Source organism: Nesoenas mayeri (genome assembly GCF_963082525.1).
Source record: "Nesoenas mayeri genome assembly, chromosome: 2".
NCBI lineage: Eukaryota > Metazoa > Chordata > Aves > Columbiformes > Columbidae > Nesoenas > Nesoenas mayeri.
In genome coordinates this window covers 96971883-96987620 of record NC_137543.1, presented here as the reverse complement: position 1 = coordinate 96987620, position 15738 = coordinate 96971883, and the positions used below count along the sequence as shown (strand labels likewise).

General features: G+C 41.7%; 1 protein-coding gene across 2 annotated transcripts; it reads left to right on the top strand.

Moving 5' to 3' along the window:
- The first annotated feature begins 3129 nt into the window (after nt 1-3129).
- Nucleotides 3130-15710, top strand: MRS2 (magnesium transporter MRS2). Of its 2 annotated transcripts, none has more exons than XM_080340228.1 (11): nt 3130-3346; nt 3669-3742; nt 4947-4983; nt 5588-5688; nt 6166-6339; nt 7054-7184; nt 7877-7993; nt 10670-10822; nt 11712-11829; nt 12652-12765; nt 13877-15710. In XM_080340228.1, exons 1-11 carry the CDS (start codon nt 3148-3150, stop codon nt 13985-13987), a joined length of 1329 nt encoding a protein of 442 aa, XP_080196354.1. In that variant the 5' UTR covers nt 3130-3147; the 3' UTR covers nt 13988-15710. The 2 variants fall into 2 exon arrangements, with proteins under 2 accessions (XP_080196354.1, XP_080196353.1); XM_080340227.1 differs by having other exon boundaries at nt 5588-5700.
- Nucleotides 15711-15738: the final 28 nt, after the last annotated feature.

Sequence of the window (15738 nt, the reverse complement as noted above, 5' to 3'; positions counted from 1 at the left end):
CAATTTCACTTAAACAACTGCAAAATAAAAAACTCCTTAGAATCCAGGATTCAATATTTTTGCTTAAAAAAAAAAAAAAAAAGTGATAGACGATCACAGTTTAAGCTACAGCTTTTTATTATACTGGTCTTTTCTAGCAGTATTCTTGAGACAGCTGAGGTGATAAAGGGTTACATATGGAAAAGGCTTTGGCAGATCCTTAGAGGCACATGAAGAAATGGTTCTCCATGGAGAAACAAACTCCAGGCAGTTAGCTTAAGCAGGAAGAAAGTTGGAAAATACCTTTCATGTGGTCTTTATATGGTCTTGTACAGAGTAATAAAAGCGAAGTCACCCTTTCTAGGCAAAAAAATTTATCACTGTGTTACTGTAGCTACCTTTGATCAAGGCACCTGAGATTATCAACTGAGTAGTCCTGATTCATTCACATATGATAAATTATTCTAAATGTGAACATTATATATTTTAAGTTTTCCATGGGGTCTTTCCTTTCCTTATTCAGCTGCACTCACTATCAACTAGATACTTATCTACTGTCTGGAAGCCAACTTATGGTTTTTTGGTTAATCTGGTTTTTTGTTTGTTTTTCCCCCCGCCCCGCAATGTCAATAAAATGGGGCTCCTATGAGCATTTCTTTTAGGAGAAGAAAAAGGTATTTGGTTTGGTCACATCTTTGTATATAAACAGGATTGATTAAATGTATTAGTCATACATTGGGAGATAATTTCTCCGTAGACAGATATCTATCTGCTTTTCTACCATAATTTTACCAAAAAGTTCTCTGAGCTTTTCTTCAGTAGAGATTTACAAGGACAACTCCTCCTATTTCCTTCTCTTTATGTGTGTTTTTCTTTGGATTTTCTGCTCTTTCTCTTCCATATACCCTGGCTGCAATCAGACCAGTCTCTCATGTCTGCACAGACATTCAGCTGGCAGTGGAACTAGTTGCTCACGTAATTCAACATGACAAATAGCTTGTGTTTTGGAAGGCAAAGCACACCTGTGCAGGAGCTATCCTCTCATTTTGGCTGAACGGAGAATTGCTGTCATGCCCGTTTGTGTCAAGGAGCTTCTTCAGCAAACAGCAAATGAGCTTGACCTGTGTTTTTTTTATTAAATATGGCAAACTGCTCCCAAAGGTTGGCACTGCAGGACAGACATGATACCTGACATATGCGTATAGCGGAAGCAACAAGCAGTTCATTGGTATTTCAAGCTGCAATAAATAGATGCCCAGTTATATTTTCCCAGCAATAGTATAAAATTAGACATTATATCTATGCTTCATAACCTGTCCCTGGCTGCTAGTTCAGACCAATGCTTTGCCTTCTGGCCTCATGACAAAGGTGGTGTTTGGTTATTGTCTACCCTTCTAGACAGTTATGATGACGACTGATATTGCAGCTATAATGAGATACAATACCAATGCTTCCTGGCATACTGGCCTTTTATGTCATACATCTCAAAATTCAGATCAGTATATATTGGGTGTGAAGTTATGTCATCGTATTTCCAACACATCTGTTGTGTAAGCAGTCAGAATAACAGATGGACAAAGGAAAAACAAATAGATCAGTCCAGTATCTTTTCCCTTTTCACCAAAGAGTGTAAAATGTCAGCTGTGTGAGAATTATTGCAAATTCACTAAATGTAAATTTCTGGCAGATATTCCTCAGATGCTTCCCTAGCTTTTGCATTCTAAACATACAGAATCAACATAAGCTACAGTTAGTTGCCAGCAATGTGCATGTTCATTTCCTACTCTCCCGTGGTATTTTCTGTGCTGTCTGGTATTTCCAAATTTTGTTTCAGTATCTCTGACAGCCAAGAGTATTAAATTAGTCTTGTACATACTGCCATCTACTGTGATTAACCAAAACTGGAGCTAAAATATTCAATTTAAGTTGATTTCAGCTTTTTATCAAGCATGAAGGAGGCCAACATTTCCATTCAGGCATGCTTATCCTAAAACTGAAAACCTCTGATGGTTTCAGTCTACACAGACGTGCTGTATAGAACTACTGAGGAACTGTTTTATTTAATTAGTTCACTGTGAAGTAATTTATCTTTGTGTGAAGTGTGCATAAACCATGCCTCTCATTCTGTACATGTGGATCCACTTTGAACAAACGCTCATCTATGCATGTTAATGCATGTACCTCCAAACACACACAAATGCACAAGTGATGTGGTGTAGGAAGGAGGGAACAGTGTCTGCTCTCAGATGACTTGCCTCAAATTCCTTTACCTTACAGCCCAGCCAAGTGCAGAATTTGGCCCCACCACCTTGTCTTTGAAACTCTGACCCATGTTCAAGACAGTGTTTAGATTTGTGCACTTCTGTTGGGGCATTCATGCGGCACAGGTCAGCAGCAGCACCACCATTTCCTCCTTTATTTCCCCACTAGTGAGTGCTGCAAGTACATTTTCCTGTGTCCTGCTGCAGGGCTGGGAATGCAGGCTTTGCCTTCATACCTATTAATGTGTTTCCGCAGAACCAGCCAAAGAAACGATACTCCTGCTAGCTGTGTTGTGCTTTCACACATGGAAGCAGCAGTTTACAAATGATATATAATAGTACAACCTGCTATGTTACTAATTAAACGTTTACACCTCCAACAAACAGCTTCCCTATTTTAGATACACAAGTTGGGCAAAGAAATTTAATTGCAAGACCTTTACTGGGGGCACAATTGTTCTACAATTGGAAAAAACCCACATTTTAAGATTAAATCTTCATCTAGTGGCCGAATGTGGGAGGGCAGATCCCGGCCACCGCGACTGCTACGCGCCTCACGGGGCGCTTGTGGGAGCGGGCGCAGGGCCCGGGGCTGCCCGGCCGCTGCGGCGACACCTCCGCGACTGCAGGGCCGCACACGCCGCGATGACGGCGGCTGGCGGGGCCACGCTGGGTGCTGCAGATGCGGCCGTCGCTCCGTTACCGACGCCCCCGCAGCCACCGCCCACCAGCCCCCACACCAGAACCGCACTCTAGCCCAGCCGCCCTGACCAGTCGGTCACAGCAGCACCGCCACCCGCCCTGCTCCTCCCAGGCTGCGCAGGGGTAACCGTCAGCCGCCGGCGCTCCTCCCTCCCGCGGCTGCGCGCTGGGGGCCGCACCGGGCCGGGCTGAGCTGTGCGGGCCCATGCTGTGTGCCGGGCTGCTCCCGCGCGCCCTGGGCCGCCGCCGCGGGGCCGCGCGGGGCTGCTGCTGCGCGCTCCGCGGCTGGGCGGGCGCGGCGAGCGGCGAGTCTCGCCTGCGGGCCGCCCCGGGGCAGCCGCCAGGCCAGGGCCGGCCCGCGGGGGTGGCCGTGCCGCCGTGCGCCCGGGGGCTGCGCTGGGCGGGTAAGCGGCGGGGCTGGGACCTTATCCTGCTTGGCGGCCCCTCTGCGCCCCGCAGGCCTCCCAGTGCGGGTACCGCGGGCGGGGAGAGGGGGATGTGGGGCACCCCGGGCGGGGGCTGGGAAACCAAACCGCCTGTGGCTGTGTGGCTGAGGTAGCGGCCTCCTGTCCCAGTGCTGCTGGGCGAGTGTCAAGTTAGTAGGGGCCTTCCAGCCATGGAGGCTGCTTAGTTTCTGTGCCTGGGCATTATATAGATGGCTTGTAGCGGGACACACCATAATGGAGGTGCATGTACTGGAAGCAGAACTGTCTTGTGTTTCTTCAGGTCAGCTGTATCAACGTGCCCCAACAGAGGCCTCCCAAGCCACCCTGGCTAGTGTGTCTCCTGTTTTTGCAGTGGTAAGTACGTGCAGGCATTTCCACCAGCGAGGGCAGCTTGTGAAAGGTGATAGTGCTTTTTTTTCTTTTTCCTTAAGCCATGATAAGCACAGATGGATTAATCTTTCAGAGAACATTCTTAGCTCTAAATTGTTGCTTTAAGGTATTCTGACTTGCAGACCAGCTATCATACACGTAGTTCATCAGGATGTTTTTCTAATATAAGCATCTACTGGAGGTTCTCTTGCTTTAATTGTGAAGGCAGTTCAACTCTTAGAAGTGCTGCAGTCGGAAGGGTTCCTATTAAGCTTGTCAAGGCTTGCTAATGCCTTTTAGAAATACTGTTCTTGTGTTTTGGAATCTGCAATTCTGAACAAATGTAGGACTCCAGGAAAAATGAGCTCTATGTTTGTTTGTTTTTTTAAATGAGTCTGGAAGCCATTTGCAAACTACTTGATTGATAGTAGCACATAGTGGGAAGGTAGGGCTTCCTTGTTGAGAAAGAAGAGCAGTCATTCTGCAACAAGGTGTGGGTAGCTAGATCCTTGTGGCCATGTAACACCTATTGCAGCACTCTTGGAGTGTATGCTCAGGTATGTTTCATTCTTGGAAAGTTATTTTTGAAGCCAGTAGTATGGAATTGAGCTACATGGTTTATGAGCAAAACAGCAAACTTTCTAATTAAACTAGACATTGCAGTTTTTCCAATAAAACAATTTGACTAGGAAATAGAAGCATTAAATGAATATTCTCAATGACAAGTGGTAGGTCGAGAACGATTTAGATGCAAGTTATTAGCTCAACAGCATGTTAATGCAATACTAGGCATGGGCACAGGGCCTAAGTACCCAATTTGAGGTAACCTTTACTTTTAAAATTTTATTTGTGAATTTATCAGATAGCTCCAGAGGAAATAGCAAAATCTGTGATCCAAAATGTAGGATGTCTTTTCATGCCTAAACAAGCCTGATCCTTCCCAAGGTGTACCTAGGAATGTGGTCATGCAGATGACGCTGCTTTTGTTTGGTGTATATACAAACACAGTGAAATATATGGCAATTTGGTGCTATATTTTTATTAATTGGGATGAACCGTAAAGAGTTGCTTTTTCTTCATAGCATATTTTCCATTTGACTTCTGGGCAAGTGCAAACTATTTTAGAAATTGATTTCTTGTTTTATAGTACTGTTGTGAAAAGAAGTATTTTTTTTTTCCCCTCCTTTAGATGAAGCTTGACAAAGAGGGAAATACTACCTATTTTGGTGAGTTTTCATTGTAGTTTTGTTGGTTTATTTTTTTGTTTTCTCTTTCCCTTGTCCTATAGAAAAGCCCAATTAGGAATCAGCATGGGGTAGAAAATTATATTTGAGATACTTCACTGTTTATTTGCGATGTTGTAACATTTCCTCTGTTTTGCTGCCTTCTATTGATCTTCATAGCATCTTTATTGTTACAAATTTTGTATCTTTTTAAGTAATATTTTGAAAATAGCATATATCATCTCTCACAGGAAGATAATTTTTACTTTTCCCTTTTTGACCAGCATGCTACTTGCCCCGCCTTGTATTTCCCTTTCTGTATGATTATGTGTGCTGTTGCACGAGTCACTTGGTTTGTGACATGAAATTAATTGTCATGGCTGGCCTTTTCACTTATATCTAGAATTTTTCTCTTTCAACTCAAGATACAGTCTTCTAAGCTTCGTAAAAAAATAAATTATATTGAGGAATTAGTGGGAGAAAAACTGTTTTAAAGGTAGCACAACTTCTTTTTCTCTTGCAGGACTGAGTAACAGACTAAAATGTAATCTCAGAACATACATGCTTATCCCCTAAATGTCTTCATCTAATAATATTTTTATGATAGAAAAGAAGAAAACAGAATTGTACCAGGAATTGGGTCTTCAAGCTCGAGATCTGAGATTTCAGCACCTAATGAGCATTGCGACTAGGAACAACAGAATCATTGTGAGAATGGAGGTAATGGTTTCCTTATGGCTGAGTATAAACTGAAACCACATCTTATCCTTGCACTTGAATTTTCTTGCATGGTTCTTTTCATACCAGCTTTCTGTGACATGCAGTCCAACAGTGAGTCTTTGAAGCTTTATCAAGCAATCAGAGGTACAGGTTTACCACCAGAACATATTAATGACCATTTTCCTAGTTGAGCACAGGAGAAATGTTACTAGCATGACCACAGGAGTAAAGACTTAGGAGAATCCTCTTCTCAGTGGTACCACCACTAGCACAGTCTGGTGTGTGAAGCATGGACAATACACTGGTTTGCAATTAGCATGAGATTCTGTTATTTTCCTGCCTGAAGAGACATTTGAAGAGTGTCTTTATAAAAGCCTAAATTGTCAAATGCAGTACAGAGTTATGAGAAGACAGAAGTCTTCAGAGATTTTTTTTTCAGACTCCTACATGTACTATCTTTTTCAGTTCTTGAAGGCTGTCATAACACCAGAGTTTCTTCTGATACTAGATTATCGTAATTTAAATCTGGAACACTGGGTCTTCAATGAACTAACGTCTCAACTGGCTGGGGAAGGTCAACTAGTTACGTATTCCCTGCCCTTTGAATTCCGAGCCATAGAAGCAATCCTGCAGTACTGGGTGAGCTATATCATTTTTATTTAAATTAATTTGGATGTTGTTGCTTCATAGAAAGGACAGTATCATTTTCTTCTTGCGTTAGTATTTGTACATACATTTTTCTATATGTATTCCATGTTTATTTTAGGAAGTCTTTGTTTACTTTTGGCTTCTGTTGGTTTACTTTTTATTATTTTCTGTGCATGTGTGTTTCCATTCCCTTCCCAAGAAAGTGCTAATTGGAAAGTTCATTTTTGAAACAACTTATGTGAGCATGTGATGGCTTCGCCATCATTTGGACAGACAAAAAAACAAGTCAGAGTACCTACCTTTCTGAAGACATGTTTTAGTTTTTAATAGAAGTCACTCAGAAGTGCTGAGGTTTTTTGTCCTTTTGGGTCGAAGTCAGATAGTGAGTTCTCAGCTATCCTTAAATATCTATGCTTGCTAATGTGACGTTTCTAGACAAATAGTGGTTTAGCTTTATCAGCCTTATTGGTCTGGTTGTCACTGGGTTTCAGTTCAGAGCAAACCACTTTTTATAAAATGCTGTACTTTGCACTGATTTTTATCTTCTAAGTGGTATCCCTGTAGTGAGTATTTCTTGGGCATTAGAAAGCAGGTTGTGTTAACTGCCTATTACTGTGAATTCTGTGTTCAGCGACAGGAGTCAGTTGCCCAAATCATTCTAAAGGGATTGCTTTAATTCTTATAAAGGATCATGTTGTTATCTAGATCAGCAAACTGCAGGGGAGACTTAACACCTTGCAGCCTCAGATCCTTGAGACACTGGAAGCTCTAGTGGACCCCAAGCTTTTGTCTGTGGATAGGACTAAACTACACATTCTCCTGCAAAATGGCAAGAGGTAAATAAGAGTAAGCTGTGAAGAGACTAGAAGATGACCATAGACAATTATGTGCAATGAAATGTTAGAAAAATGGTATCTGATATGAATTTCCTAGATACTGTAATGCTGGGTTGTGTGTCCTATTTGTAAATGTAAGATTCGGTGTATGAAATGCCTAATGATACAAGGAAAAACAGAAAAGGGAAATCTATTCTGAGTTGTTAGAAGTATGTTCAAGCTTCCTAAATAGCATCTTACAGAACAAAATAATACCTACGAGAGTAAAATAACATCATGGAAATGTTCCCCTTAACAGAAAACAAGATTAGCTGTTGGATCTATGCTTTAAAGTTACAAGTGCTAATACATTGGTACCTTCATCCAATAACGCTTCTGAAATAATAGTGTAAATATGTACTCCCTTCCTGCTCATGGAGTGCTTGTTCTTGTCTGACTTATTAATATACCCAGGAAATACCTGAATCCCTGTTAGTGTATGTCTGTAGCTTGCTGGTCCTCAGACAGATCACTGCCACTGTTTAGTGTGTGGTCCGTAGAGACTTTTTTGAAGCAGCTCTTAGAACCCTGCAAGGAAGTCTTCCTGGCCACTCTGTCTGGTGAGGGTGCTGGCTGGCAAAGTCATTTAGAGATTACCTTTGTGCACTGGTGCCAGTGGGGATTACTTGACCTTTTGCCTGTTCTTTCTTCAGCTTGTCAGAACTGGAAACAGATCTTAAAGTTTTCAAAGAAACAATTCTGGAGATCTTAGATGAAGAAGAACTAATAGAAGAGCTCTGTCTATCTAAATGGACTGATCCACAAGTATTGTATGTATATTTTGAAACCCCTTTTTTTTTTTTTTTAAGTGTGTTCTGTTTAAGAAGAACTTTAACACTAAACTGGGTGTTCCCTGCCAAAGCAGAAATAGATAGACTATTTTTTTAAAGCTCTAATGCTTCCTACTTCAGAAATCACTGTATTTGCCATTTTGGAGAGGGACTCTGAGCAGCAGTCAAATTATGCAGTTTCAAATAGAACTTGGCATAGTAGGCCAGCTCAAGTAGTATGTATTGGGGTGGGAGCAGGGTGGCAGGAGGAAGAAAACCAAGTATTATTTTTTTAATCCAAATTAACACTTTGTGGGAGAATTTTCTTCAGTTTCACAATTTAAAAAAAAAAAAGAGGCTTTATAGCTTGCCTTCAATAGGTCAGACACCACACTTCCTTCATTAGAAGCCTTCTGAACCCCTTGCTTCTAGCTTTTTGCTCACCTGCAGTATGTGAAGGAAAGAGGCCCTGGAGCAGTCTTGTGCACCAGAAGAGTGGCATTTCAGGAGGAATGTAAATGCAGAAATAGTCCTACTGCATTTTCAAATTCTGGTGAAAGACAGCACAGAGCAGCAGCAACACTAAAGAGCAAAAAGATCAGATCCCAGTATATTTGGGGCTGAACTATATTGAAATTTGGGCATACAATGTATTTTATGTTTAAGCATGTAACAAAAACTACCTTTCATGTCATTTGTGAAGTTGCTGAATAGTACTTTTGCCTAACCACATTGCATGTAGATATTAACACTGTTTACACAGTATTGTATGTTTGAAATCAGGAGATGGTTTCTTGCCCTGCAGACTTTAGTCTAAATGTGCAGCAGAAATTTGGTATTCCAGAAGAGGGATATCACTTGTATTTCTAATGCATCTGCTGGAGCAGTATCGGGAGGGCTCTGAATTCCAGGCTGCTGGTGCACCAGCAGCTGGTCTTCATCCCGGTTTTGCTTACAGCTTTCCTTTGGACTTAATACAAGCTGCTGCAGGTTTCTTCTTGCCTTGCGGTAGACAGTGTGTAGGGAACATCTAGGAAAGATACCGAGGTATCTCTCTCATCGGGAGAAACCCTCAGTCATCCCTTCTTTCGGAGACCACTATTGCAGACAGATAGGAGAGCTGGTAGGAGGTTGTGTGGAGTGTTGGAGCCACATCACAGGAGGTTGCGAGGCAGCTGGTGCACCAGGCACACAATGGAACACTGGCCACAGCAGCATGTTTTGCTGGCAGTGTGTGGGCAGCTCTTTTGGCCCCAGCAGTGATGCAGGTGATGTGTGATGTTTGATGAACTCAAGAAACCAGAGAAGGTGTGGAGGAACCCAGGTGTGCGTGATCAGAGATCATTTGCAGCAGGAATTATGAGCTGAGCCCAGAAAGACCAGGTGGACATCTTTGTGTGAAGGGATGACAGACTGTCAAAGATTCGTAAGACAGATGGAGGCTAATAGTGAAAGCAAGTCAGATGACAGTTATTTTCAAGTCCTTATGCCTGTTTTTTCCCTTTGTATATCCACAGAGGAACCAGTGTACAGAGAGTTACTCATCAAATAGGACCTTGAGCTGAATCTGTAGTACAGCAGATAGTGCTCTAAGGCTTTCAAGTCCACAAGTCCTCTCATCTCCATGCAATAAAATCCCCAAGGTCTGGAGGGCTTCAAAATCAGCCTGGCTAACTCAGAGTTTCTGCCCAATAAGAGAGAAACCAGGGACTCTGTTAAAGGTCCCCAGGGAGCTTATGTGGTTTGATTCTTAAGGCACATCACTTGTTTTCTTGGAAAAACATTTTGGAGAGGTGTCTTCAGCAGCAGTGCCAGGAGGAGATTCTTTAAAAAGTTTAGTCTCTAGAGAGAAATGAGATCATACCAGAGAAGAAAAAATGATGAAGAATCTTCCTGGCTTTGCTGCTGGTTCCCAAACTCTTGTGGATCTTGGGTGCGTCAGCTTCCACACAGAGCACAGTCCAGTACACCACCAGAAACGTATGTGCTCCAGAGAAGGCTGCTGTACCAGCAGTCACACCATGAAGTAAAATGAAAGTCTCTGAGACAGTCTTCACTTAGGAGAGCAGCATCTTCCATTTGATGCTTGTTCTTTGGTTGCTTTGTGCTCCCAGAACATTTTGTAGTAGTTACTGTGTCTAGCTGAAACACCTTAGAACTAAACTACTTTAATATACACCTACAACATACTCCTCACTGTGTCGTTGTTTGTGTGTTTTTATGGTGTTCCTCCGGTTTTTGACTGCACTGTTACCAGCTTCCACCACTTGAGGGCATGAAGAAATTAAGCATCTCCTTTCAAAAGTGCCAACACTTTATAGTAACTTAATAACAATATAAACATTTATACTAATATAAACTTTAGAAAGAATATAAAATTTCTATAACTTTTTAATATCTGAAAAAAAGATGTGCATAGCTTTAGCACATAAAATGCTAACTGCTTTACTCAAAATAAGTGACTGCCTATGCTGATCAGCTGATAGATATAAAAATACGCCTTTTATTTTAAGGTGTTGATGGAAGTTCTTGATTTAAAAGATTGCATTTTGAGATCTAATGTCAGCACTCTTCTTGGCTCTTCCCCGCAGCTTGTGTGCCTTGTCTTAACACATCATTAATACGCTTCTATACAACATGTCACTAACCAGAAAAAATATAACTTGTTGCTCACAGTGAGGAGAGTACATCTGGGATTGACCATGCAGAGGAAATGGAGCTGCTGCTGGAGAATTATTACAGACAAGCAGAAGATCTTGTAAATGAAGCTCGTGAACTCAGAGTACTGATTGACGATTCGGAAAGCATAATCTTTATCAACCTGGACAGGTTAGCCTTCTTATCTGTTGGACTGCCAAAAGCTGAGCAGAATTTATTGCTGCCAAGGCTTTCTCAAATCTCTACCTGCAAGGAAAGTTGGGGAATTCCATCTTCATGAGGATTTGAGTGGACTTGCAGTCACATAACAAGAAGCTGCATTGTGCTTTTCTTATCAGTGAACTGGATAAAGCAAAGCGAAGCAGCAAGACACCCTAACTAGTATATGTAAAAATCTCTCTAGCTAGACATCAGCTTTCACTAGCAGGAGAGACCAAATTTTTCCAGGATGCTTCTGGGGAGCTTTTCGCTAGAGGAAATGTCTGCACATTTAGGGGCACAATAAAATTCTGCTTAGGAAAGTTTACTCTTAATTCAGCAAAACCAAAAATTATGTAAGTAAAAGTGTGGCTCGGCTACTCAGCTGTTCAGTACAAGTTGTTTTATCACTCTGAAGTGATAGAAAAGTGAAAAGCTTTGGATCAAGTATTTTTTCTCTCTGTATGTTGCAGTTTTGACTATTAGTCAGCTTTCTTACTGAACAATAATTAGCTTGCACGTGCAAGCATGTGCCACTCTGTCTCTGAGGTCAGTGTTTTATATTCTTTCTCCTCTTTACTGAGGAGTTACCTCTAGAAGCAATTGGTGGATGCTGCATCAGGAAACCACAAAAGTCCTTTTGGGGAAGACTTGTATATGGAATTTTCCAAAAAAGGCAGCAATTTCAAAATGATAGCCTCTTTATACTGTTGTTTCATGAGTTTTGTCACTGGGTTGCCTAATTCCAGCATGAGTTCCTTTCTTTCACCATTTGCTTTTAGTGCATGCTGTATGGAATTTGCAAATTTCAGCAGCAAATCAATTTTTGGGTTCCCCTTACAGATGTTTCTCCCTTCTTTAGCCACCGTAATGTGATGATGAGACTGAACTTGCAGCTGACTATGGGGACTTTCTCTCTGTCTCTGTTTGGACTCATAGGAGTTGCATTTGGTATGAACTTGGAGTCATCTCTTGAAGAGGTAAGGAACAAGTGCTGTGTTGATCAGTGACATAAAACCTGGGCCCTGCTCTTACAGTATATTTTATATTCAGTACAACTTACTTATTTCTGTAGGTAAAGTTCCAGATTTATATTAGTGCATGAACATAATTGAGTGCAGTGATTGGTGTATTCATGTAGTCTCTTTTTTGTAAGCAAATTACCGTATGGATAACTGCATGGTATTGCAGCCTTTTTTTGATGTCATGACAGTGGAAAAGAAACAGGAAGACAAATTTGTTGTTGTATAAGGACTGACTATAAAGCAGTATTAAGATTTCTTTAATGATCATCTGTTCTTCTGAAAAGACCAGCTTTGTTTTCTGGGTACAAGGGTATCTGGCAAGCAGCCAGGGCATTTCCAGCACACCAGAGGAAATACTGTCAATCACATGTTTGTACCTAAACTCGGGGCGGGGGACAAGTACAAACTGGGGATACAAACTTTAAATTGCACGTGCTATCTTTAAAACAAAACAAAAACAAACAAACCAACCAAACAAAAAAAAAAGCAAAGACTTCTTCTCCAAATCCATTAAACAGAAGGGTTGAATTTCCAGACTTCCTGGTGAAGGAATGAAAACTATATGGGGTAGTTACAGAACACACTAGGGTGATTCCTAACTAAAATGCTTTGCTATGAAACAGCCCTTTTCCCAGGGTAGGGCTTGGTTGTTAATAGTAGAGAGTTTACCACTTCCTTGCATAAAGGAGAACACTGGTGGGGAGTGAGAGATTATCTTTGGTTAATCCCTTTTCTGAAGAGGGAATTGGGTGACTAATGGGAATGTTCTGTTGGTAGGACCCCAGAATATTTTGGCTCGTGACGGGGATTATGTTTCTGGGAAGTGGTCTGATATGGCGACGCTTGCTTTCCTTCCTTGGGCGCCACCTAGAACCTCCACTACCTCCTCATGTATGTATGGCTGGCTGGGGCTTCTGCTTCAGGGTCTGCGTGTACAGCCCATTTCTGAAGAAAATAAGCTGTTGCAGAAGGTTGGGCCACAGAGCATGGGGGACTTTAGCTCAGTGTCTGCTCCTTGACAAAGGAGAAGGTTCTCACTGGCTGGATTGAATGAGGTGGGAAGGCCCAGCATTGGCAAAGAAACACTTGAGCAGTAAGATACTGCTCACTCTTGCCAGAAGCAAAGCTGCAGGCTGTTCCTTGGGACATGCTGTGTTTGCTTTCACCTGGCAGCCCAAGGGAAGCTGAGGCCAAAGGTGGAAGCAGCTCTGGTTTGCCTTCTCAGCTGCCACAGCAGCCTGTTCGTAGCAGGTGACGTAACGGATGCTGCCCTCCTCCTCCCACCCACATACTAACTCTGGATCTGTAGTCCCTGTCTTGTAAAAGAGAAGGTAAAAAGAACAATGAAGACAGGTACCAGCTGTAACATCTCTCTGGAGAATGATGCCATGGTTGTGATATCCTGACTGCAAATCTGCAGTTTGTCATAGCTCTTCCCATGATCCCGGGAATCTTTGCCATTGATGCTGATGGTGTCCTAGAGCCCTGTTGTACTGAGTTGTGTGAAGATTTCCGAGGAGACTGTCTTCAGATGAGCAAGATTTTGTATGGGTCTCTTTCCCTGTTCACCCTTTCCTGCCAAAGCTAATGGGACTGTATTGTCTGCCTCTCTTCTGCACTCTAATATTAATAACAGGGAATTATCACTGCGTTCAAAAGTTAAGTTGTTACAAGTGACAAAAGAAAGGGAGACCTAAATAAATTCTCCTTTTTCTCTCCTTTCCCACTAAGAGGCAGATGGAAGTAGTTCATTGTGGATTGTGGACTATGGCTACAACTAACTGAATTATCCTCAAGTGTTGCTCAAAAGCAACTCCAGCACATCCTGACTCTGGCTTGGAGAAATATACGGAAGGGGCTTAGGGAGGGAGAAGCCAGATGTGGTGTTCTGAAAATAAGGGGAGAAAAAACAGGCTTCAGATCTCTGTGAAACTTTATTTCCTTCTGCTGCATATAGAGCAGCTTCTCATGTAATCACAGGCTGTTTTGTATCTTGCCCTAGGTTCCTGCAGTGTTGAAAAAATCCCAACCAGCAGCTGGAAGAGTGGAGATAAAGAGCAACCTTAAAGCAGAAACATTTGGGCTGAGCAGAAGCACATTAACAAACCAATAGGAACAGCAGGAATGAAGAGACTTTTACAGGGTGGACTTTGGACACTCTCCTTCAATTTGTTCTTCCTTATTGAAAACTGCAAGAATTTTTAAACTTGCTAATTTAATATTTATTTTGTGCCAAAAACCTATGGTGAGATTTTAATGCTCACACAAGGAGAAAAACCCAAGGTAAATCAGCAACATGGTTTCCATAGCAGCTTCACCTCTACCCCATGTACGTTCCATTAGTTTTCTGTATCACGTACATGGCCTTACTTTTTTGGGCATTCTCAGTTCAAGTGTTTGTGTCAAGTATGTCTTCACATAATGGCCTTTCTTAAAAGAGAACAGTATTTTCAGCTTAAAAGATGACAGAAGTCAGCATTCATCAATGGTTCTGAGCCAGGAATCTGACTTCTAATGTCAAAAGAAAAATCCACCCTAGATTTGGCCTTTTAAGTTACTTTTTTTAAGCAAAGTTTAAGAAAATTTTAAGAAACTTTTTTTTCCAAAGCAAAAATCATACCTAACATCTCTTGTGAAGCATCACCTCTAAATTGGCAGTAACCAGAAATAACATTTTCCCTTATTTTAGGTGAGCAATAACAGGCTTTGAAATGTAGCTACTTATCTTGGGTGTTCCATAACAATTAACTTAGGCCCAAAATGTTTACAGTTTTAGTAACAGGAAAAGCAAGCCTTTGGATAACGTACACTTGCGTTGCCATCTGCCGCTGTTTCAACCGGCATTGCTACAGCTGCAGTTTAACAATTAGTTGTCATAAGGACTGATTCAAATGCTGGTAAAAATCAACACAGCAGTTGTGTTCCTCTTAAGCTGGGCTTTGCTTTCTCTCGTTTCTCCAAGAAGACAAGACAAAGCGTAGACTAGTGTGCACCACAGCATGTAGCTGGATTAGTCAAGAGTGTGGAAACCTGCTGTCCTGTGATGGACTGAAGGAAGGAGTAAAATTCTTATGCCCACTATTTGTATTTTTTTCTTACGACTTACCTCTGAACTCTTGAGGGTGTCGTTCTCCACTGGTTTCTCTCAGTCTGTAGAGAGAGCATGAAATCCTTCTAAATCAGGTCACAAACTCTCGTTTGAGATTTTTTAACCTCCCTATAGCCTACAGTGATTTATCCCTGTAGGTGCCACCAGATAAATCACTGTACTGGCAGGACTTGAAAAGATAATAACCGTAGCTGTGAACATTTTTACTCGGGACTAATGAGTGAAAAATGGAAATAAAAAGGTACATACATTAAAATAATGCAGGTCTGTGATCCTAGTTTTGGTTAAAACCAGGTGTGTGTAATTGTTTTCAAACAGTTGTTCTTGCTTTTTATGTGACTTCAACTAAAGATAGAAAAGGCATGAGAAGGTGAGGAAATCAATGGGGTTTGTAATGTTTTGAGTTTTTTAGCTGATTTTTTGCAGCATTTTTGCTTAGGAGGTGGAGATGTAAAAACTCTAACCTGAGCAGTGGAAAAAACACTGGCTCTCATACCTTGGCTGATAAACCCCAGGAAAGCCCACTGTGTGAAGGGATATGGATGCTGATGTTTTCAACCAAGTTGTAGTTGCGTTAGGCCAGGACTAAGAAGTGTTAGTGCAGCTGTTTGGGAAGCTTTAACATAAGCTTTCCAAGCTCTGTCTTTTGTGCAGAGAGGCTTCTGTGAACTGTATTGACTCCTTTTCCTGTATATAACTGACTTACAGCACAATAAAAGCACCGAGAGACACATCTTTTACCAGACTGCCTTTCT

Bases quoted from the DNA above. Each gene is read 5' to 3' on its own strand.
- MRS2 (XM_080340227.1), top strand. From the start codon at position 3,148: ATGCTGTGTGCCGGGCTGCTCCCGCGCGCCCTGGGCCGCCGCCGCGGG. The intron at 7,185-7,876 runs GTAAATAAGAGT...TTCTTTCTTCAG, and splicing joins CTCCTGCAAAATGGCAAGAG to CTTGTCAGAACTGGAAACAG. The intron at 12,766-13,876 runs GTATGTATGGCT...ATCTTGCCCTAG, and splicing joins AACCTCCACTACCTCCTCAT to GTTCCTGCAGTGTTGAAAAA.